Source organism: Vitis riparia, chromosome 14 (genome assembly GCF_004353265.1).
Source record: "Vitis riparia cultivar Riparia Gloire de Montpellier isolate 1030 chromosome 14, EGFV_Vit.rip_1.0, whole genome shotgun sequence".
NCBI classification, from domain to species: Eukaryota; Viridiplantae; Streptophyta; class Magnoliopsida; order Vitales; family Vitaceae; genus Vitis; species Vitis riparia.
This window is the reverse complement of record NC_048444.1, coordinates 4,046,089-4,070,936: the sequence shown is the minus strand read 5'-3', so window position 1 is coordinate 4,070,936 and position 24,848 is coordinate 4,046,089. Positions and strand designations below refer to the sequence as shown.

At 34.8% G+C, this 24,848-nt stretch overlaps 4 protein-coding genes across 5 annotated transcripts; 1 reads left to right on the top strand and 3 right to left on the bottom strand.

Moving 5' to 3' along the window:
- Positions 1-1,627: 1,627 nt before the first annotated feature.
- Positions 1,628-4,482, bottom strand: LOC117930021 (4-coumarate--CoA ligase-like 9). Its single transcript, XM_034850468.1, has 6 exons — positions 3,490-4,482; positions 2,507-2,696; positions 2,261-2,406; positions 2,113-2,180; positions 1,864-1,966; positions 1,628-1,759 (listed from the first exon to the last, which is right to left on the bottom strand). The coding sequence occupies exons 1-6, from the start codon at positions 4,480-4,482 to the stop codon at positions 1,634-1,636; spliced, it is 1,626 nt and encodes a 541-aa protein (XP_034706359.1). The 3' UTR covers positions 1,628-1,633.
- Positions 4,483-8,470: 3,988 nt separating this feature from the next.
- Positions 8,471-11,627, bottom strand: LOC117929742 (4-coumarate--CoA ligase-like 9). Its single transcript, XM_034850139.1, has 6 exons — positions 10,474-11,627; positions 10,162-10,351; positions 9,934-10,079; positions 9,743-9,810; positions 8,866-8,968; positions 8,471-8,733 (listed from the first exon to the last, which is right to left on the bottom strand). The coding sequence occupies exons 1-6, from the start codon at positions 11,470-11,472 to the stop codon at positions 8,608-8,610; spliced, it is 1,632 nt and encodes a 543-aa protein (XP_034706030.1). The 5' UTR covers positions 11,473-11,627; the 3' UTR covers positions 8,471-8,607.
- A 1,536-nt stretch (positions 11,628-13,163) lies between these two features.
- LOC117930396 (actin-histidine N-methyltransferase) lies at positions 13,164-18,734 on the top strand. Its single transcript, XM_034851037.1, has 13 exons — positions 13,164-13,788; positions 13,883-13,958; positions 14,836-15,041; positions 15,162-15,248; positions 15,421-15,513; positions 16,578-16,732; positions 16,817-16,901; positions 17,004-17,090; positions 17,169-17,288; positions 17,669-17,770; positions 17,862-18,032; positions 18,210-18,297; positions 18,388-18,734. The coding sequence occupies exons 1-11, from the start codon at positions 13,438-13,440 to the stop codon at positions 18,027-18,029; spliced, it is 1,530 nt and encodes a 509-aa protein (XP_034706928.1). The 5' UTR covers positions 13,164-13,437; the 3' UTR covers positions 18,030-18,032; positions 18,210-18,297; positions 18,388-18,734.
- A 142-nt stretch (positions 18,735-18,876) lies between these two features.
- Positions 18,877-24,362, bottom strand: LOC117930397 (kelch repeat-containing protein At3g27220-like). 2 transcript variants are annotated; one of them, XM_034851039.1, is made up of 8 exons: positions 23,994-24,362; positions 23,486-23,674; positions 23,056-23,285; positions 22,065-22,235; positions 20,712-20,817; positions 20,368-20,574; positions 19,538-19,718; positions 18,877-19,243 (listed from the first exon to the last, which is right to left on the bottom strand). In XM_034851039.1, the coding sequence occupies exons 1-7, from the start codon at positions 24,210-24,212 to the stop codon at positions 19,554-19,556; spliced, it is 1,287 nt and encodes a 428-aa protein (XP_034706930.1). In that variant the 5' UTR covers positions 24,213-24,362; the 3' UTR covers positions 18,877-19,243; positions 19,538-19,553. The 2 variants fall into 2 exon arrangements, with proteins under 2 accessions (XP_034706930.1, XP_034706929.1); XM_034851038.1 differs by lacking the exon at positions 18,877-19,243 and having other exon boundaries at positions 19,472-19,718.
- Positions 24,363-24,848: the final 486 nt, after the last annotated feature.

The window sequence follows — 24,848 nt, the reverse complement described above, 5'->3', positions numbered from 1 at the left end:
AGTGATGAGTTCATGAATCGAGATAATTCATCTGATACTATAGTGCATTACCTCATAATTGGAGAAATAACTTATCTTAGTCGTCGAAATGTTTTTTCATGGTGAGTGCACTAGTACATGTGATACACGTTAGACTGAATCTACGATAAATCATGACGTAAAACTATCAATTGTCATAATTCACTAAACTATTTTACTGTATGGACTCTCAATCTTAAGAGGATGTTGAGTTTATGTTAAAGTCAACAGAAAGCTTTGACATACGAGACCCTAATGTTGTCATATATTTCTATGAATTGGGTCATTATTGATGGAAGTTAGTAACAATAAGTATTCTCAATAAATATTATGATATCTTATGGATAAAAACAGTGTATCTCATTGGGTGATCTAAATGACATATAATGTAAAAGGTCATGACTATAACATTTCCTTTAGTGGGAATTTGACATATGTTCATCGGAGTTAGAGTATATTAATTGATCACATAATAAGTGTGAAATCTATAACTTAAGATTTGGACAGATAATCTTAATGGGTGATAACACTATTTTGTTATATTACAGACACCAATTCATGGGAGTTTACATTTACATAGTGCGTCGAAGTGTAGTTGATTCTGTACAGTGGAATATTGAATCAACTTTGGAATTGGATTTTGAGGAAGTCAATACTCCTATGAGTCCTAATAGTCTTTACTCTAATCTCATATACTATGATAACAAGATTTATGAGAGTTGGATTGTCACTTGGTTTACTCTTATGCATAAAGTGTTTTGATCATTACACAAGGTTGCATAGGAGATAATAAACAAATTTTTTAAAATTGGGTTAATTGATTAATTAAATAATCTTATATAATTAATTAATCCATTAGAACCCATTTTAAGCTAGATTAAGTGACCTAAGCCTTGGTGGCTCAAGTCACTTTAGTCTAGTAAGGAAACTCTATAAATACCCTCTCATGGGTTAGGGTTTTCACCCTTTTTGGTGAGAGTCATCTTCCACCTCCAAAGGGAGAGCCTATAGGGTTCCTCTCTTCTAAAGCCCACACTATGGAGTGTCAAGATCATAGTTCGAGTCATCAAGTAGAAGATCTTGAATGTACGAGACTTTTATATTCTTCGTTCTTCATCTTCACTAAGTGGAATTAATTCGGAAACATCTGACTCAGAGGTAATGTTTTTCTAATACCTTTTATTTGGATCATAAGATTGTCAAAAATTTGTTTTTTGTTTCCGTTACATAAGATCTAGAAGTCTAAGGCACTTTGTATGCACCTATATGATTTAGGGTATGTTCTGGTGCGTCGAGGGATCGGATCTCCACTCCAAACAAAAGTTTGAGACGAAAATTCAAGTTATCCTCTCTTATCATTAATGAGCTTAAATAATAAATACATCATAACGTTACTCCACCCAAATAGGAACTAAAGCATGGACACTACTAACCCACAATTGACTTTGCAAAAAATTAAGGAAACAAATCATAACAAACTTATTCAAATACTGAATAACTATAAAATAAATAACATGAGGCCATGAGATACTGCATCCTCAACATTTTTTCAGCCCATGGTGAGATTTGATCAACTTATTTTGATGTATGTTTGCTGATGTACCAAAAAGAAGGATCACAACTTGGGGAAAGATTCTGGGAGGCTGATCTTCTTCAACTCTTTCCTCAATATTTTCCCCGATGCATTCTTGGGTATGCTAGTGACAAATGACACACGCCTTATTTTCTTGTATGGTGCAACCTGCAGTGATGAAAAGAAAAGGAAAATAATTTAAGTGTGTGTGATTAATCTCTATTCACTGCAAGGATTCAAAAAAGGATCGCCACAATCTAACAGAAAATCACCTGTTCTGCGATGAAGTCCATCACTTGGGCTTCGTCTAGTTTACTCTCGGGTCGTCTGACTATAAACGCCATTGGCACTTGACCAGCTTCGTCATCAGGGTATCTGCCAAATTTCATTATATACGAAAATCAGTACCCAATAGAAGTTTATTTTCTTGCTAAAGCCTCATGTCATATACAGTATTGGGAGGAAATGGAGTCGTTATCAAAACTAAACATAAAGAAAAATTAAGATCAATAAGAAATTACGGTATCACTGCAGCATCAACTATCTGGGGATGGGATTGAAGCAAGTGTTCCAATTCTGCAGGAGCAACCTACAGGGGGCAAACCACAGGAAGTATAAGCAATGTAGACATAGATGAAGGAAAACCAAGAATATTCAGGCCACGTTTACCTGGTATCCTTTGTATTTGATTAGTTCCTTGAGTCTATCTACTATAAAGAGGAAGCCATCCTCATCAATATAACAAAGGTCACCGGTCCTCAGCCACCCATCCGGTGTCAAAGTTTCAGAAGTTGCCTTTGGGTCGTTAACATATCCTGCAGTAATATCATCAGCACACTCTTAAGGAATAAGGCTTTCATTTATTTCATTAATGACAACGTACAAGGTGGCGTACAGTCTACAGAGACCATTCACCTTTCATAATTGAAGGTCCTTTCACCCAAAGCTCCCCCCGCTTGAGTGGAGGCAGTGAAGCGCCTGTTTCCTGATCAACAATTTTGGCTTCCCAAATTCCAGGAAACTTTCCTGATGAGCCCCAGCGGGAACATTCTTCGCGATCCAATGCTTCGGAGATTCTTCCAATTACTTCAGTCATCCCGTAACCCTTCAATAAAAATTGAGCATATATAGGTTAGTATTTATTTATACATAGCTTTTGACACGTGTTTTAATTTATTCCAATAACAAATAGACTTAATTCTATCAGCATCATATTACAAATCTAACTCTCACACATGTCATAACACCTTCCACAAATCATTAACCTTGATTATTCCTTCGTAGAATCGTTTTTAACCCTCTCCCTAACTTTCTTTATATGGAATAATGGGGCCCATTTCATATCCTATATTATATAGCTCTGGTGGATTCAGATAGGACTTACACGCCCCCCTTAAAAAATGAAAAACTTAGCATGCATATTAATGAGATATTGCTCAGTAACCTTACTTTTATAAGAGAAATAAACCAACCAACGAGCCAAATATAAATTGCTTTTTGGCTCATATTCCTCTCCCCGCCAACCTCCGTCCTATTTTTAACTTCACTCTTTGCTCCTCAATGGTTACCAATTCAAGTCTCCTCAGAACCACTGAAGGTTTACCTGTCGTTAAAAGATCCCGTAGGATTAGTCGAGGTGCGCCTAAACTGACCCAGTTATTTAAAAAAAAAAACCCCACTCCTATCATATATATATATATATATATATATATAAAACCATCCTAAAGATAATTTATGATAAATTGAGTAATTTAATCAATCACCCATTTGAATTTGGACAATGGTAAAGATAACTAAGATAAACTTTTGATAAATTGAGAAGTTTAATCAATCACCCATTTTCAAGCAACTATCCTAAAAATAATTATGAGATATGGGAGGATGGTACGTCTACTAACCTGGCTGATCACTGTGCCGGGGAACTTGGCTGTGAATGCTTCGATCAGTTCCTTGCCGAGAGGGGCTCCCCCGGACGCCACGGTTTCCAAAGAACTCAAATCGCGGCCCTCCGTTACAGCCTTTTTCGACATGGCCACCACCACTGGTGGAGCAACAGCCAAGTCCGTCACCTTGTACTTCTCCACTGCATCAATCGTTTTCTCCAAATCATACTTTTCCATAATCACCACTGTCTCATTCTTTGCCATGCACTTGAAAACGTAATGAAACCCGTACACATGGAAATACGGCACTATCTGTAGTAGCACTACCGGCCAATTGGCCTTCCGTTGCATGTAACTCCCGGTCATCGCAATCAAATTCCGGTGAGTCACCATCACTCCCTTGACATTACCGGTTGTCCCCGACGAGTACATGATCCCCGCCAGATCTGATTGACTCACCTTAACGTCGACCATTTCACGTCTCGGACTCGTCATCATTAACTCGAACTCGAACGAGTCGATGACAATGGTTCCGTACCGGAGTTTTGGAATCTTGTGAACAGCGCTTGAGATGGTAAAGGCGATCACGGGCCTGCACAGCTGGGTTTGGCGGGCGACTTCGGCTTTGGTATTGATTGGATTGGCCGGAGAGACGACTACCCCGAGTGAGAGCAGAGCAAAGTACAGCACCGGAACTTGAATGAGATTGGTAGAGAGTATATACGCGGCGTCGCCTTTGTTTAGCCCGACTATCGATTGGAGATAGGCTGCCAAGGTTTTGGAGCGGCGGACGAATTCGGAGTAAGACAGCCGCTGACCAGTGGTTGAGTTGATGATAACGGGTGAGTCATCGCCGGGCGAAGGGGCTCGGACTGAGTAAGTATATGCATCGGCCGAGAGAAGAACATTCTCCGGTGGAAGTTGAACAGTAGGTCTGAGGCTGTGAAAAGTCTTCGTTTCCGCGCAGAACCCGCTTCGTGGATCGACAGCAAAGTCGGATATCCCCATGTTTTGGCGAAAAAGCTTAGAGGATCCAGCAGGAGAAGGCCCTGAAATTTGTTCAACCCTGTAAATCACGATGGCGGGGTTGGATTTTTCTCCTTTATAAAGCAATTACATAATTTCGTGAAATTTGATTATCTCGTCAAAATCTCGTTACATGCATGCTACAATTTCCAGCCATTACATGGAATTCTAAATATAAAAAAAAGAATAATAATCTCGATTCTCACCTCCAATATTACATATGGCAAGTTTTTTATATTAGAAACGGTCGGAATTCGGAATTCGTAATTTTAGAAATCGTTTTTAACTTTTTTAATATATAAATTTCTTTTTTTTAAGTATTAGGAAGGTTAGAGACGATGTTTAAAATGATTGGGAATCGTACTTTTAATTTTAAAGAAATAAAAATAATAAAATAAGGACAGTGAATCTCGAGAAAATATAAAAAAAATATTTTTTTTAAGTCATTGACTTTTTAATAAAAAATTTCTCCTTAGTAAAGTAATTTTGGGCATGGTACAGGGAGGCATACCAATTATGATATTAAACTCTTCAAGTTATGTTTCGAAAAATATATAGAATGAAAAAAAAAATTAAAGTTTAAAAGCTTACCTAGAATTATATTCTTTTTAAGGTTAAAATTACTTTTATGTTTATTTATTATTATTATTATTTTGGAATTGATTAAGTTGGAAAGAAAAATGTTAAAATAATATAAAAAGAAAATTTTATTACTGAATTGATTGAATATTAAAGAGAAATTTAATTTTTTAATGATTTATTTACATGTTTATCTTTATTCATTTGCATATTTAATAAATAAATTAGAAAATTAAAAATTAAAATAATAATAAAATACTTCTGGAATTGATTAATTATCATGGAGAAATTTTTGTTTCCTTTTTATGAAAATTTTGTTGTAAAAAAACTAATTAAAACTATTGGCTTCTTTAGTTGATAATAGAAAAAATTATCAATTTATTCACTTTCTATATTTCACATTCTTTTATATAAATATAAACTAAAATAACTAATTATTTAATTTTCTTATCATGTGATATTTTTTTTATTAAGAATTTTATATTTTTGAAAAATGTAATTAGGTGTGATTTCAGCAAGTATTTTCTTCAAAATTTCCAAAAAAAAAAAACACTTTAATTCTACTTTTAAGTCATTATATAAACTAAAATAATATTTTTTGGGACAAAAACTAGGGAAGGAATTCTCCATGTGAGTCACTAAAAAAATTGTGTGAAGACATGTCGTAGTATTATGGTAAGTCCTTCTCATTTTTTTTTTTAATTAAAAGTAACTTATCTTTTACATAAATATAATTTACTATTTCAAATATTTACATATAGATTTTCAAATATAATGGTATTTTTACTATAAATAAATAAATAAATAAATAATGATGACATTTTTGTTAAAATGAGACAAAAAAAAATAAAAATAAATGAGAGGGTTAAATTTCAAAATTTGAGTTTTCACTTATTCTTTTAATCAAATAACTTTTTTTTCCCCTCTCATATAAACTATCTCACTCATCTAATTATGGGATGTTCCTACTTTTTTTCTTTTTTTCTTTTTTTTCTTTCCCCTTTTCAGCTATTGTATCTATGGTCTTATTTTTCTCTCTTCTCTTTCCCCTTTTATTAAACATAATACTTTTTTGTTATATTTTTTTTCACATATATCAAGAACTCTATCTAACTTCCTCTCAACATATTGAACATAAATTCTAGTTAATTAAGGTTACGAATCACATACAAAATACAATGAATGACAAAATTCAATCATCTAATGGTAATTTTTAGGTAAGATTTATAACTTTCATTTTTTTTTTATAAAAAAATATATATATTTATCAAAAAAAAAAAGAAGGTGACCTAGGTTACAAAAAAAACCATATTGAACACAATAAAAATTATATTTTTTAAAAAAACCATTCCAATTAAATATTGTTTATTTTAAAATTTTAATAATAATTTTTATTTAAAAAAATTGAGTTATGAATTTCACATTAAAACATTGAATATAATAAAATAATTTTACATAATATACTTTTGGTGAAAAAATCATTTTATAATTTATTATTTAAAGAAATTATTTTGTTTTAAAATATAAGAAGAATATGAAAAACAAATGAGTGTGAAAAAATAAAAGAAATGAAAAGAAAAAAAAAACAAAGTTTACGGGTGGGGGCTTGGGTGGGTAGATATGAAAAAGAATATAAAAATAAAAGAAAATGAATGCTAAAATATGGGGTGGGGTTTGGAAAAAATAAAAAATAAAAAGGGTATAATTAGGATGTAAGGTTGGGGAAGAGAGAGAGGAGAGAGGAGAGAGGGGGGAAGGAATAAGGGAGGATAGTTTAGGAATGTAAAATGTTGCATTAATAAAAATAGTGTTACAAATAACAACTGGGTTATTTCAACATACTCATGTGTTCTCTCATAAAACTTCTTTAATTACTCTTTAATCCCTCTATGATTTTAATTATTTTTTAGACATATTAAACTTAAAATGATAATATATAATAAATAGTTAATATAACAAATTAAATAAAAAAGAAATATATAATGAATAAAAATAAAAACATTATCCCACAAATAATATAATGATTTATATATTAATTATAAATAATACATTTTATTCCTTAGAGGTTTATGATATAAGATTTTTTATATTAATTGTATGTAAAAGATTTATTTATTTTGTAAATCCTATCACATGTGAAAGTAAAAATATCTTTGTAATAATATTTTAATATTTATTTTATTTTTTTATTTTAAACTTCTCATATCAAAATCATAATAAATGAGGTGTTTTTATTTTGTTTCTTATGGTTTCAACAATATTGTGGATGTAACTTTTTGTTTGGTTAAAATCTTTAATTTTTTAATTAAAATAAAATATAAAGAACATATATTTTTTTATAAATAAATTGTATTTAACCTTTTTTTGTTAATTTTATAAAAGTAAGCACATCCGTAAGAAAAATAGGTGCATTCATTCTTAGGAGAACCCATGACCCTTCTCTCCCTTATCATGGTCTATATATTCTTTTGGAGACCCTCCACAAATAATTGGAGGTCCTCCTCCAAACAAATTTTGGAACCTAAGATATATCCTTAGCAAAAATAGGTACATCCATTCTTAGCAAATCGGGACACCTATTTCCTTTCTCATGGTCTATATATTTCTTTGAAGACCCTCATAAAGGAATTAGAGGTCATTTCCACCTTGAAATAGACTTTGAGTTTTTAAGAAATTTTGGTATATTCAATCGTCGGGCTACCATGACATTTGTTTCCTTTCATATGATCCATTTGTTCATTTAAGAACTCTCGAGAAGTGATTGAATGTTGTTCCCCATTTCGAAACGGACTTTGTAACCTTAGGCACATCCTTAAGAAAATTTGATACATTCAATCATTGGGCTACCAAGACCTTTGTTTCCCTTCATATGAAGCATTTGTTTCTTTAAGGACCATCGAGAAGTGATTAGAGGTTGTTCTCCACTCCGAAATGAACTTTGGAATCTTAGGCACATCCCTAAGAAATTTTGGCAGATCCAATCATCGGGTTATTGAATTTCATTTGTTCATTTAGGAACCCTGATAATTATTATTTTCTTTACTTTGCTTTATTTTTTAAAATTTCAAGATAAACAGTATACCTCAACCAAGTTGAATAATAATAATATTAAGTATATTTTACATTTAGACCACTTTTTAAAAAAAAAAACATTGTAAAAAAAAGTAGTTATAAAAATTATTTTGAATTTATAATAATTAAAAAAATATTTTCCAATATAGGATAATTTGTGAAATTCAATTGTAATTTCGATGTAATATCATGGTGTTGAGGTTGTCTTTTCTTTGAAAAAAATTAATATAAAATTTAGATTTTAAAGTTATTTACTTAACAAGATAACTTCAAAATTCAAATTATCTGTTTAAAACACAATATGCGCTTTAAAAATATATTTTCGACCCAGTAAAGACTCCATCAGATTTATTTATTTATTTATTTATTTTTCTGATAAAGGGGATTGAGATTTTGCATTCTGAGTACTTTCCCCTGATGCTGACATCCTGGCAAAGTCAATTACTTGACAGGGTGTTACAATTTAGACAGAGACCCAGGGTCAGCCAGCTTCCGCAACTCCTTCCTCAGTATTTTCCCAGCCGGACTCTTGGGTATGGAACTCACAAACGATACGCGTCTTATTTTCTTGTATGCTGCAACCTGCATTCATGGTGTAGCTGATTAATCTCCGATTAATGACAAAACTGCAATCTTACATTCAAATGATGAATGCCTGTAGATAGAAAATCCATTAGAGAAGAGAAGCACATTAAGCTTGTTCTTGCAAATCACCTGTTTTGCAATAAAATCCATCACTTGTGCTTCATTCAGGCTGCTCTGGGGCCGTCTTACTACATAGGCCATGGGGACTTCACCAGCTTCTTCATCAGGGTATCTGCAAAACCCAAAATCAACCCACTCAGCAATTCAGCGGATATGCACTAATAGGATCCCCATTTGTTTTTTCCTCTTTGTGCCCTTTTTTGTGAAAGAATGGAGGCACTACCACCGAAAAAAAAGCTTCGTATTTCAACAGAATGACAATAGATGTTGTTGGAATTTTTATGTGTGAACTTACATAATCAATATGATAATGTCATAAATCAATGTTGCTTTAATTTTTGCATTATAGTCTATAATGAGATTGAACACATTATTACTTGATTTTTATGGACTTACCTTAATTCACTTTACTTACCCATTAAGTCAAGTGGTCCAAATTGTGTATGTGTAATATGTGGTATATATATGAATTATTTTATATATATAAGGGAAAAAGGTAGGTTATTGTTCTATTCTCTTCTGTTTTCTCTTAGGGCTGAGAAGAGCACGTACTGCACGAACGAACTCTTCAGAGCACACACACAGATTGTTTTGGGTGTTGAAAGAGAAGAGCCAATTGAACCCACGTTTTCACTCCATCACGAACTAATCGTAATCTTGGACATCAGTGCAGCACAAAATGGATTTTCATGGGATTAATCAAGGTCGGTTTTTCATCAATTCCCAATTTTATTGCATGCTTTAATGTCTATATGAGATCCCGTGTGGTCTAATTTTTTCAATAGATGTAACATTGTAACATGAATCAACAATCATTAATAAATCAAGTGAATTGGAGAAATGGTTTCATTTTGAAAACACAAGTGATCATCCAAAGAGATTTTACGGTATCACAGCAGCATCAACAATCTCAGGATGGGATTGGAGCAAGTGTTCCAGCTCCGCAGGGGGAACCTACAAACGAGAACAGCCTCAAGTGCATGAGCACCATTACTGATGAGTCTTAAACATAGAACAATAAGCATAAATGAATAGACAAACGAACAAGAAGGTTCAAATAGAGGATGGCATAATTACTTGGTATCCTTTGTATTTGATAAGTTCCTTGAGTCTATCTACAACATAAAGGAAACCTTCCCCATCAATGTAACAAAGATCACCTGTCCTCAACCACCCATCTGAAACCAAAGTTTCCCGAGTTGCCTTTCGGTCCCCAACATAGCCTGCAGTGGCGTAATGCTTTCGTTTGTTATGGTTATTTACAAATCACTAGTTGCATTTATGTAGATTGATCCAAAATTTTACCTTTCATAACTGCAGGTCCTCTAACCCAAAGTTCTCCTTGTTTGCAGGGAGGCAGCGCAAGGCCTGTGTCTGGGTCCACGATTTTTGCTTCAAAAACCCCTGTAAGCCTTCCTACTGAGCCCCAATGACGACATTCTTCAGGATCCAGTAGTCGGGAAACTGCCCCCGATGATTCAGTCAGCCCATAACCCTGGATTATAACATAAATTAAGTACAAATAGCATCAAGTGAGTATTCTTTTATTTTTATATTAATAATTGGAAGAAAATTCTGGAAACTTGAAGTTGAAGGATGAAATGAGGCACTGGTTACCTGCCGTATCGCAACATTGGGGAACTTGGCAGTGAATGCTTGGCACAAGTCCTTCCCAAGCGGGGCTCCGCCGCACGACACGCTCTCCAACGACGTTAAGTCGTTGTTGTCCGTTGCATCTCCTTTGGCCATCGCCACCAACACCGGCGGAACCACCGCCATGTGAGTCACCTTAAATTTCTCCACCAACGTCAGCATTCTTCTTAAGTCAAACCTTTCCATCACCACCACTGTCTCGTTCAAGGCCACAGACTTTACACAGTAGAAAAAGCCAATCATGTGAAAAAAGGGTACTGTGTATAACAGTACATCCGGCGAACTCCTCACAGATCGCCCCTCGTGGAGGCTCGCGGTCATCGCAATCAGATTCCGGTGAGTCAACATCACTCCCTTGACTCTCCCGGTCGTCCCCGACGAATACATTATCGCCGCCAGATCTGATTGACTCACCTCCACGCGGACGAGTTCACGGATTGGACCCGTCATCATTGAGTCGAACTCTAACGAGTCGATGATAACGGTTCTGTGATGGAGGCTGGGAAGCTTGTGAGCAGCAGTTGAGATGGAAAAGGCAATCACGGGCTTGCACAGCTCTATTTGACGGGAAATTTCGGATTGGGTGTTGATTGGATTGGCAGGAGAGATGATTACGCCGAGTGAGAGCAGAGAGAAGTATAGAATCGGAACCTGAATGAGATTGGAAGAGAGTACAAACGCAGTATCGCCTTTGGAGAGCCCGATTACTGTTTGGAGATAAGCGGCCAAGGTCTTGGAGCGGAGGGCGAATTCAGAATATAAGAGGCGGTGACCGGTGGTTGAGTTGATGAGAGCGGCCGAGTCAGGGCAGCCCAAACCGGATCGGAGAGAAAAAGCATATGCATCGGCGGAGAGAAGGAGATGTTGAGGTGGGAGCTCAACGGTGGGTTTGAGGCTTTGGAAGGTCTTGGTAGCCGAGCAGAAACCGCTCTTAGGATCGATGCGAAGGTTCGATTTCTCCATACAAAGCTGAGAAGACGACGGAACAGGGAGAGCTGGTGAGACTTACTGTGATTTCCTGAAAATGATGTGGTTTCGATCGGTGATGGGTATTGCAAAAATGTCATCTATTTTGACAAGTGACCAAAGGAGGAAGACAGAGCGAATGGCTGGTCCCACCAAAATATTTGAGCAGATTAGAAAGCTCTCTTAGTAGTGACCGTCCAGGTGAATAAAAATTTGCCAAGTGGAAGCGCATCTCTCACATACCATAACTACGAGATTCCCTGGCTTGTTGTTTTCAGGCAGGCATGTCCACAGACATAGCAAAATGTACTATTGACTCATACTTTGCTTTCTAATATAATTTTGTTTAATTATTATATTAAGGTATCACTCTTTAATAGTGAGATTTTATGAAAATAATTTCTTTCAATTTAATAAAATAAAATTGAGATAATACTAATTTGATTAAAAAGAACAATATATATATATATATATATATATATATATATATATATATATATATATATCTTATAAGTCACATAACAAATTAAATTCCATAAAATGAAAATTACACATGATTTTATTTTTTGATTGTCTCCACTCAAAATTTACATTTTTAATGTACATTTTACTCAATTTTTTTTTTTAAAACTAATACAATAAATAAATAAAAAATTAAAACCCAGCTTAAGGTAACACAATGTTCAAGAAAAGCAACATTATAGTAGTTAACAAAAAAAAAAAAAAAAACCTTAAATAAAAGGATTTATTTAAAAAATTATGAGTCTATTTAGCAACTATTTTTAAAATGATTTTCTGTATTTTCAAAACAAAAAAAATATATATGAAATACTCGTTTGATAACTAAAAACTGTTTTCTATTTTATGTTTTTAATAATAGAAAATTAAGTAGTTTAAAATAACATCTTCTAGATTTTCACTTGTTTTTTATAACTATTTTAAAAAATAATTATATAAATATTTAAAATGATTAAGAATAAAATACTACATATAAAAATTATTTTTAAAAATATTAAAAATATGTTAAAAACATTTAGGTTTCAAACAACTTTTGTTCTACTAATGATATCAAAATTTACAAACTTGATTTGTGTGAATATTTCATAAATTTTCTATCAAATTCTGGGCATAAGAGCGATTGAGCACACTTAACCACCGCTCAAGTGCATTGAGCGACCATTGAATGTTGTTCCTCATTTGAAAGGTTCCTATAGTTTCTAACTATTAAATAAAATACTTTTTTAATTCATGAAAATATTTTTACTATTAAATAAAATACTTTTTAAATCTATAAAAATATATCTGATGCTTGTTACACCTTATAAAAACTTAAATTGTCATAAGTTAAATCTTCTTAAATATATTTGTAACTTTTTAATTATATAAATAACAACATCGAATCTTCAATAGAATGTAAGTCACAGTCTAAAAAGATTTTTAAATTAAAAAATAAAATAGAATAAAATTTCAAATATACAATAATGACTTATTGTCACACTAGTATTATTATAATTATATATAATAAAAGAAATTAATTTTAATATGATTCTAAGTCTAATATCATATTTATAATTATGGTAAATGTTCATCATTTTTTTTTTTAATATTTAACAAAAATAAAAGATTATATATGATGATGAAGAACTTATAGGAGAAAAGCCAAATTCAGATGGGTTGAGACTCTCAGATTTTTGTTTTCCCTCCGTTATCCATGATCCAATCCGCCGAGGTTGGTGGGTCTCTCATACCTCACAAGCCAACACCATTTCTGTCAGTCCCAAATCCAATTTCCCTCTCCCTTATCCCCAATTTCCATACCACGCTACCCGAATTGACTTCAAAAACCCATACACAAAATATCTCATCTACCTTCTGCAACCCAGAACCCCACTCTCTATGTCTATCCACACACCTTAAACCCTAGCCCTGTATCTTCCATTTCGTTTCTCAACCGCAATCGCCATGGATGTTGCTCATCTATCCACCAAATGCTTTTTATCTCCCATTCCTTCTTCTTCTCTCCCTGTTCTTTCCAGGATTCCAATCTCGCTCCGCAGGTCTAGGCGCGCAGCTTCGCTTCGACGTATACGGCTCTGTTCCGCGTCCGGCTCCGACACCTTGGTGGCCGGATCGCGGAAGGAAGATGGGAGGGTTTCTGAAGCTGCGAGGAAAAAGGAAGACGAGTTTGGAGATTTGAAATCTTGGATGCACGAAAATGGGCTTCCTCCTTGCAAGGTTGTTCTCAAAGAAAGACCGTCTCACCACGAGCAACACAAGGCTATACATTATATAGCTGCGAGCGAAGATCTCCAGGTGATTGCGCCAGGGAGGAATTGTTGGCTTTTGTTAATTTCTCGAAGAAGTTTTCCGATTCTCGGTAAAGTTTTAGGGTTTTCTTCTTTTGCAGGCGGGTGATGTTGCTTTCTCTGTTCCGGATTCCTTGGTTGTAACTCTGGAGAGAGTTTTGGGGAACGAGACCATTGGTAAGGTGCTGCTGTTACTAATGAGCTATGCTTCGTCTAATTTATTCATCATGATGTCGTCTCTTTCCAGTTTAGTAGCATTGTTACTACTTCATACTGCAAATTAGGTCAATAATGATGTGCTAGAAAGAATGATGGAAATGACTGCCATTGCATATTTGGTTGACAATTAGAAACTGATGGAGCTGTCTCCTCATCGGTGATAACACATCTGCATTCTGGTTTCTTATCACTTAACCTACATACCATATTGCTGGTAGTAGAATTGGCAGACATCTTGCTTGCTGCCTCATGCTTGGGTTTGCAATTTGAGTTCCAAAATATAGCCAAGAGCAAGATGCAAATAAATTAATAAATAAATGCACTAAAATGAATTTTTGAAGGTACACTAAGGTCTATAGTATATTTCTAGCATCTGTTTATTTATGTGCATATTTATTTGTATAAATGTGGTGTAAATGTGTAATGCTACCCTGAAAAATAGTAGCATGTGAAAGAGAATAATTATAATTGGGTGAATGCTTGTCTTCTATTGATTGTTGACATAGACCGGCATTTTATATTTGGAGTTGAACTGCACATATTGATGTTTGTAGAGATTATTGAAAAGATGTTTTAGGATAATTTGGTTTGAAAGCTAAACTACTGCAAGTGTGCAAGTATAAAGCTTATGCTCATTTTACTTATCAAAAATAAATAAATAAATAAATAAAGCTTATGCTCATTTAGTGTGTGTCTGCTTGTTGCGGTTGCTGGCCCATGAGGTACCATGATTAATTGTTGTGATGACATTCTTTTAGGACCTTAATCTTCTAGGACTAATGAAAACTTGATTTGGCCTGTATAACTTGAATTGCATGTTTGATTCTTCACGCAGCGGAACTATTAACCACAAACAAACTCTCGGAATTGGCCTGCTTGGCATTGTATTTAATGTATGAGAAGAAGCAAGGAAAGAAGTCTTTTTGGTACCCATATATTAGAGAGCTTGATCGTCAACGAGGGAGGGGCCAGTTAGCTGTGGAATCTCCCCTGCTATGGTCAGAAAGTGAACTGGCTTATCTTACAGGCAGCCCCACTAAGGTAGTTTATTCTGAACCTACCTTACCATGATAAAATGAATGCTGGTACCAAAATTTAAATTAGCAAATGGATTTATGGTTTGAAAAGTACTAAAACTGCATTCTGGTGGCAATATATCAGGCTGAAGTTCTTGAAAGGGCGGAAGGAATTAAAAGGGAATATAATGAGCTTGATACTGTCTGGTTTATGGCTGGATCTCTGTTTCAGGTCATTCTCTTACACATCTGTTGTTGAAACTAGATAATATATGCCTTCCCCTTTTGTTAATTTAAATATATTGCTGTTTCCTATTGGGAGATTCTTTGATTACATTGTTCTTTTAGGTGATTTGTTAAATGTAGATGAATGTGACTATGATTTTCTTAATTTCTTTTTGCAGCAATACCCATATGATATTCCTACTGAGGCCTTTCCATTTGAGATTTTCAAACAAGCTTTTGTTGCAATTCAGTCTTGTGTGGTGCATTTACAGGTTTGTACCTTTCCTTTATCAGCAAAACAAGGTTTATTTATTTAAATGCCCTTTTCGTGGCTTTCTAGAGGATTCAGTTAGGTTTAAACTCTTGTTATCATGTTGCATTTGAAACATTTGGAAATCCCATGCTCTGAGTGCTGTTTTTTGAAATATCATGGTGCTCAAATATACAACAACAAGAAAGCCTTGCATCCCAAAGATTTATGGATTTCTACATCAATTTTTGTCCACCATTCAATTTTATCTAGACCTTATCCTTTGTTTTATTAAAGACAATCACATATTTCTCTCACTGATTGCCTCAGCTGCTCATTCATTTATTTTGTTGCACCTGTTAGAATCATCTTGATGATTCTTCTTATACTTGACTATTCCTCTCTCTAATTTCTCATGGATGCATTCTGCTCTTATTTAATCGTTATTTGTTTTTTCATTTATTTATCCTTATATCCTAATTTTGGCTACAATGTTCCCTGCAACAAACTTGCTGAATAGTAGATAAAGATGATGCACTGTAATACAGTTCAAATTCCTCTATTTAGCAATGATCATTTTAAAAAGTCATTATATGAGTAATCTTCTTCTTAACAGCAATAAATGGCAACTAGCATAAGGTATTGTGGTTCTATTGAGTTCTGTTTCAGGCTTTTAAATTGGTATAAAGGTTCTTTCACCTTGATGGAATTTATTTTATTTGTATACTCCTGCACTATTCTCAAAGTTATTTTCACGTTTAGTTGTATGTAATTTGGATTAAGGCTTTGTTGACTTGAGTTGAGTTGAGTCAGGTTTTATGGGCCAAACTAGAAATATGCTGCCCATCTGGTGACTTTAGCATAATATATCATGGATAATGAACTCGATTGTATGGATCATGGTAGAAATTCTGTTTAGATTTTAGCAATCTGTTCATATTGCCTAACCTGTTTATATTTTTGAAGCCCTTAAGCTCTCAACTTCCTATAACTCACTTGTTCTTAGGAATGGCATCATATGTTATTTACCTTTTAGTTTTTGTACGACGACTTCACAGTGATTAGTTGACTTCCCTTTGAATGCAGAAAGTCAGTCTGGCTCGGAGGTTTGCCTTGGTCCCACTAGGACCTCCATTGCTAGCTTATAGAAGCAACTGCAAAGCGATGTTAGCTGCTGTTGATGGCTCTGTACAACTAGTGGTTGATCGGCCCTATAAAGCTGGGGAATCTATTGTTGTCTGGTATAGTATTTTCTATATATGGGGTTTTTTAACTGATCACAATGTCAAGCTGCTCCTTTACTATCGTCCTGGTATTCTACATAGGTGTGGTCCACAGCCTAACTCAAAATTGCTTCTGAATTATGGTTTTGTTGATGAAGACAATTCCTATGATCGTATAGTGGTTGAGGTAATACTTGAGTCCTACCCTTTTTTATACAAAATTTTAGTGTTTGCTGTTTTGGGTGAACTCTTCCTTTTTATTGATATAACTTTATAATCTCTGTTTCAGGCAGCTCTTAACACTGAGGATCCTCAATATCAGGACAAGAGAATGGTTGCTCAAAGAAATGGAAAACTAACAGTGCAAAAATTTCATGTACAATGCCAAGCTTGCACACTTTATCTTATCTTGTGCTTCTTTGTTTTCCTTGTTTTTTAATGTACCCTGCTGCAGGTTTCTGTAGGAAAAGAAAGAGAAGCTGTTTCAGACATGCTCCCTTATCTGCGATTGGGCTATGTTTCAGATCCTTCTGAGATGCAGTCTGTTATCTCTTCTCAAGGTCCAATATGTCCTGTAAGTTCATCTTAAACTTCACATTTAAGTTAAGAATTTGATGTTCAGCAATTAGGAGTAGATAATAGTAATATGCATATACATCCACACACTTAGATACACTCATGGGTGTTTGTGTGCCAGGATCAAGCTGTACTTAGTATAGCATGTTGCTTTGCTTACACTAATAACTTTATGTAGAAACGATGTTTTTCCTAGCCACTGGATGAGATATCCCATCCAGGATCAAGCTGTACTTAGAAATATGCTTTCTGTTTAATGAATTTAAAAAGAAATGCAGTTCTGCTTCTTCATCTATATGCTCAGGACCACCTTAATGAAACAGATAATGGAACTTTCATGCTGGATAAGCTTATAATGACATTCACTGAATGCTGTAGGTGAGTCCTTGTATGGAACGTGCAGTATTGGACCAACTTGTGGATTATTTTGAGAGACGGTTGGCTGGCTATCCTACCACTATGAGTGAAGACGAGTGTTTGGTGATTTTCACACTTCTCTTAAAGTTTATGGCATCTTGAACTTTACTGTATAGCTTGCTGAGCTTTAATTTGATATGCTTTTAATAATTAGTTGGCAGATAGTAATTTGAACCCAAAGAAGCTAGTTGCCACACAGCTTGTCAGGTTGGAAAAGAAAATGCTAAATGCATGCTTGAAGGCTACAGTTGATTTGATAAACCAGTTGCCTGATCACACTGTGTCTCCATGCCCAGCTCCTTACACTCCTCTACTAAAATGAAAGGTATGTCTCTCTCTCTCTCTACTGTGCATGAGCAAGGTGGTGGATTGGTTGGTTAGTGTTAGAGTGGGTGTTGCATGAGTCTCTGTAAACCGATGCTTGTGAGCACTTGCATGCATTGCCTCCATTCTTATTCACTGGATTTATGTTGAATTAGTTGAAATTTTGAAATGTTTTCAGAAACAGCCAATCTGTTTCCTGATCTAGCAAACCACAGAACTTCTTGGCCATACTGATTTTTACAGCTCAACAGGGCAACATAAACCAGGTCAGTCTCATCAAACCCTCAAAAATTAAATTAAGTGGTCCCTTTTTCATGAATATGGTTGGACTTTACATCTTGTTGAAATTTTTGCAGGTACATCCAAGAAGCTGGGTACAGTCTAGAGCAACCAAGAAATATGGATAAATAGCAGTTGCTCTCATAGGCTTTCAACAAGGATGAGTGTGCATGATGTATGAAGCAAGGGTTTGGAAGCTATAGAACTAAATTTGATGTCTGTTGCTTATTCCTCACCCCACTGTTCCCTACCTTTTTGTCACAGGGTGTGGTTATATTTCATTAAATGCACTCGACATGCAAGTCCGGCCATTCATGTCATTTGGCCATCCCTTGTAAATGTGAATTCAACTTTCTGTCACCTTATGTTCCTTGTAACCATACAAACTACAAATTTTTTCAGAAGCATTCTCTTTTAATTTCAATTCAACTCATTTCTTTATAAGCACCATCTTAAATTTCAGTTCTTTATAAGCACTCTCTTTCTGTTAGACTTTGTTCTTGGTCATTTTTTCCCACTACTTGATCACCTTTTTTGTGATTTTTTTGTTCTACACTTGGGGCCTCTTTACAAAAGAAATCCTAACTTACCAAGTGTAACAATCAGGAGGGAAAGAACCCACTAATTGTACTAGGAGGAATGGCCCATTGCCATGCCTTCTCTAACCGAGCTTCACAACTTCCATAAGCTGAGGCAAGGGTTCCCAGGATCCCAGCAAGAAAATTATGCACAAAGAGAAGAAAACATGAGAATGAATATCCTGAAATGCAATAGGCACGATCCTCCCATATGTCAAATCTAAAAGTAGGGCTTGTGGTCCAGTCCTGGGTTTGCTTTCCAATGGTCACCAATTTAAGTCTCCTCAAGGTCATTGAAGGATTTACTCGGTCATTAACTTCAGGGCCCCGCGGGATTAGTTGAAGTGCGCGTAAGCTGGTCCGGACACCACAGTTATCAAAAAAAAAAGTAGGGTCAGAAACCAAAAATAGTCTTCGAACCATAAAGGGACAATGCGAATATGTACCGATTCATTAGTTTTCAAAAGAACTGATTTTGTATCATTGATCAATTAATACAGAAAAACAAAATTGTACATCAACATGAATTGAATATATGGTCAAACAAAAAAAAAATGATGTAAAATAATAAAACTTGAACAACTTAAAAGAAAATAATAATAATTTTTATTAATAAGAGCAAGAAATGAGAGAATTTTAGCAAGATTACAGTGGCAAATACAAGATCACAAGCTCAACTTGGTTCTCCACATATCTCCTATCACTTTCCTTGGCTGTGGATTATCTGGTCCTCTGTCCCGCTGTCCAGATGTGAAATACAACCATCCATCCCAGAAAGCAGCTAGTGTTGTTTTTGCTCGGAAGGGCATCTTTCCAATAACTGACCATTTCTGTAATTGGTAATAGAAAACAAATCTTCAGAAGTCATCCAAGGGTGGAAACAGAAATTGATTAATCACAATTATAAAGGATTTCAGAAAATATAAATTCAATAAACCAATGTACTGTTTTGTTTGCTTGTTTAGAGGAGACCAAGTTTACAATTACCAACACACAACACCAGCTTGTTTGAAGTTATGGTGAAACTACACAACTAATAAATAGATTCTTTACTTTCACTAACACACAAACATATGAATGGATCACTTACTTCCATTAACACACAGAGACATACATAAATTCAAGTTTTATTTGACAAGACAAAAAGGTATAAGAGTGATGATCGATGTACTGGTAAATTAACCATTTCTTCACTCAAAATTTGAACTCTTACTCTAGTGTTTCATTATCTTGAATTCAGAATTGATTGGGTAATTTATAGTGTTGCATATCCAAAATAATATGGAAAAAAAATGGAAAACGGTATCCTATAAATTTACTTCTTCAACAGAGAGTAATGTCCTATAATTTCTGTAGGATCAAAAGCATTTGTATATTGTTTACTGTAAAAGAGTGTTTGAAAAATAGCATCATTTTAAGAATAACAGTGACATTGATAATTCCTTTCCAAGTTCTTTAATGATGCGAAGAGGTCCATACCAGTGAGTCTAGATGAAATTGGAACACCTCTCCAACCAGGATCATCCTTTTGGTCACTGGATGCTTTTCTGTTGTGCCTCCCACAATGATAATGGAATTGTTGACAACAACCCAAGCAAACTCTATATGGGAATCGGGCTTTGGCATAGGTGGCAACACTTTCCACTTCATCTCGTCATCCAGCATATAAACATCCCCATAAACTACCTGGAACAAACCACCTAATGTTCAAAATAATGCACAACAGATCTCTGGCATTCAAACATCATGATCATCACAGGTAGCTACAAGCCAATCTAGAAAAAAGAAATCCCCAGCTAGAGCACAATAGGTGGATCATATACCTCATGCCTCCGTGAGCACTTGAAAATAGGTGAACCGGGTTTAGCCATAAAATCACCCTCTTGACCACCAATAACAAAAAGCCGATCATCAACCACAACACAAGCCCTAATAGAAGTTTGACAATCAAAATTAGAAAAACTATAGATAGGATAGGATCCATTTATTTGAATTGCATGAAAAAAAAAATATTGTCCAATATATTGATTGCCATACATGTCAATGTTCGCCAACAGAGAATTAGACAGAGTCACATTGGAGATGTTACATGACCCTTTTTTGGCTGGGATTAGTTGTTAGCAGGCAAAGATGGAGTTTCAAGCTCCCATGAAAACCCATGTCTGTAGTATGATACCTAACAGACATTTTGCCATTTGTGAATTAAGTTAAAAGTAGTATATCATTTTATTTCTTTCTTTTTACTGAAAAAAAAGAAAAAGAAAAAGCAGCTGTTGCAATCATCTAAAATTGGGCTTCATGTTCTGGAAACTAGCTAAATGCATGCAGGGGACCCTAATACTAAGTATAGAGAATAATAATCTTAAGCAAACAAATGACACAGCCCAGCAGTTCATCACATTGACATAAGCAAATTGACACAAATGCAACAGAAACTTGTTAGTGAGTTTAACAATCTGAAGAGACTGTAAAAAAGGTAGAAGCTCTTTCAGCAGAAGCTGGTGAACCAGCATAAGGAAAACTATTCAATTAGGACAATTTGTTCATGACAGAGTATATTTGAACTCAAAAAATAAGTGATAAGCACTGACAGTTACAACAGAGAAAAGCATATATATGAACAATGGGTCTGCTCAGGAGAAAGTAAGTGTTTCAAGTTCAATAAAACTTCTACATATAATACAAAAAGTTCTATATAATATCATTAGTTGTTCATCTTTTACGAGCCTCATCACAACCACGAAAAGTAACACTGCATCCACTATCAAACTGTCAAATATATAAACTAAATCATCAATATCAGGGAAAGAAAAAAAAGGAAGAATTCTGCAATGCATATTAAACAACCTAATTTGACTAGACAAAGTTCATAAGCATACTTTCATTTATAGCAATAGTGACACGGTTATATGTTGGAGACAGCAACCCCAAAACCTATGGGATGCACCTTATGGCTCCAGATTGATTCTTTCTCCAATGCTTCTCCATTATCTACTGCAATTCTCCTATACATGCAGAAAAAGGTTTTGAACTGCCTTGATTTCGATTACAATAATTATGCCCAGGTCACTCCAAATTATGAAGGTATCAATTCCATGTCTGAGGTTAAAGAGGGCACACTTTATGTTCACTTCTAACATGACTAAACAGTATAGAGAGGGAAGGATTCCACAAACCTATGGGGTCCCCCACGGGGAATGGGTATTTCAGACCGCCACTCTTTCTCTAATGCTTTTCCATTCTTTACTGCAAGACTCCAGTGCTCCAATCCTGGTGTATGGCGATTCTCCTTGCCACCACCCATCACATGAAGTCTGCCTCTCCAAAGTTGAGTTGCTGGTGCATACCTGAAATTCTCATGTTAGAACTCTTGTTTAAAGTGTCAATTGTATGGCATAACTCATAAAATTCGCAGCACTGATGGAACTTGGTTAACAGTGTAATAATATGTCAGATTTTGGATATGTAGGATTGCTTATAATACTAGCCTCTCTCAACCGCCATGCTAGTCATGATCTATCATTTTGAAGTTATGCTAGTCCAGGGGTAGCTTTTGAACTTCAGTACCATTCCTACCACTTATGCCAGGAAATTGAGAAGTTAATCCACCTACACTATTGGCAGTTTCTGGTGTAGCTACTATGTGTACTTACACTAGGTGCTGCTGACTACTGCTACACATACTAATCATTGAGAAGTGATTACTGGAAAGCACCTCCTTTGGGCACTTCAACACGCATCTTTTATTACCATCCCCCAAAATGAAAAAAAAAAAAAAAAAATCCAGTACAGGAAGGGCTTTTAAGTTTACAAAAAGAAAGGGATCATAAACTTCAAACATCATCAAAGAGCAAAACAAATGCACCTGGTAAATGCAAGGAAGTATTTGTTTCAAACTACAGAATGTTAAGCAAGAACAGCAAGTGCCAAAATGTCAAACAAGTTAAAGTATCATAATTCAAATTTGGTGGTGACACAAAGGGAAAGTGGGCATCTAACTCTGAAAGAGCAGTGCATAAAGAAGCAATCATAGAGAATATTTACAGTAAACCAGAAAAGTTCAACCAGTACATTTCAAACTAAGAGTGACAAAAATGATGAGAATGAAAATTTGGTCAAAGGGGAACATGCAAAATAGTTCATGGTTCTCTTGATAAGAACGCATACCTAGGGGCTGGTAACGTGGGAAGGTCCTGCCATTTTTTTGTCTCTGTGTCAAGCACAAAACAACGGGCTGTTGGGCCTCTGCACTGGGGACCATATTGTCCAGAGACTACATATATGTATCTTCCATCAGTTGCCATTCCTAAATGTGAATGTGCCATTTCTTTTGGCATATCAAACCTCCCTCCCCAAGTATTATCAGTAATATTGTAAATATCAACATGAGAGTGCACCTGTAAAAACATAAACATGAATATGAGCAGAAAACATTAAAGCCCGTAAAATTTAGAATTGCTAAAATTTCTTCAACTACAATATGAATTCATTAACTCAATAGCAATAAATAACAAAAATGATAGATCTGAAGATGGGTAGAGCCTGTCCAATCAAAACCAGAAGCAAAACCAGTTCAGAGCTTATAAAAGATTCTCACATAGTCGAGTGTGCCATATCCAGCAAACACATAGAGGAGATTCTTAATCTGTATGGAGGCCCCATCAAGACGAGGCACCGGTGCTGGCTGCATTTCCTCCCATTTTAACTCTGGTGCAGGTAAATCAGCAAAGGTTGCAGATAATATTCTCCCTGAAGTACGGTTCTTTTTATCTTTAACATCTACCCTCTGCATATAGCGCAATGATCATCAATTTTCAACTTCATTCAAGAAAAAAGAAGTAGCAAATACCAACATCCCAAGTGAAAAAAATTAAACAATGAACTAGAAAATGTGGGAAGAGATGAAAAAAAAAATGAATCCATAACATTCATCATTGTTGGTGCCTAAAAAAACAAAACCCTCTTCACATTATTCAAATGGGCTCTTTAAATCAACCAAAAAACCAAAAGAGACGCAAAATCTTCAGTTCTCTCCCGATTTTCCAGTAAAAGGTGAAGAAAAAAAAACCCAGAAGAATATGAAAACAAGAAGCATGGTGAAGAACCTGCTGGAGCTTTTCGTCGAAAGTCGTTGGTATGACGACAGTGCTAGATTTGGTGCGAGCCCAGTTGGAAGCGATTGATAAATAGGCAAAGGAAGCGGAAGCCCAGAGATAATCAGCAACGAGGATGGCTCCGAGAAAGCCAACAAACGATGCGAGAAGGACCAATTTCTTAGAAGTGTAGTGTTTTGCAGTAGACCTTGCCATTTTGTGTGGCACCATGAAAACCAGAGATTCCCCATTCACCCTCTGTATTTATAGAGAGAAAAAACGAAGAAGAAAAAGAGAGAAAGAGAATACAGCGTGAAGGTGGGAAGAAAGAGACGGTTCACAGAATTTTTGAGACAGTGTGGGCGCCAATGGTTTCCGTTCCCTTCCCGACTTTCTCCTTTTAAGTCATCCCTCATCCGGCACCGGCACACTGTTCATGAAATGTAACCGACCATTACTTTTTTAATAAACAGAAATATTAGCCAATCATTTAAAATTTTAAAATAGAAAAAAATATTTGATAAATTTTCAAACCAATAAAACCAACTATCCTTCCTAATTATTTTTCACTCATAAATCATTTATAAATTCCTCTTAATTATTTTTATATTTTTTTTCTCAAAATTTACTTTAAAAAAATTATCTTAAGCTATATTTGGTTCTCAAAAAGTTTGGAGCAAAAATAGACAAATAAAATAAAATAAAATAAAAGGAAAAAATATAAGGAACTAAATAAAAAAATAAATTTAAGATTAATAAATTATTTTTATATATTATTTCAAACTCATTTCACTTATTTATATATTTTACATAAAAATTAAATAGTTAAAAATATATAAATTTGGTATTAATTTTAATTATATTTCA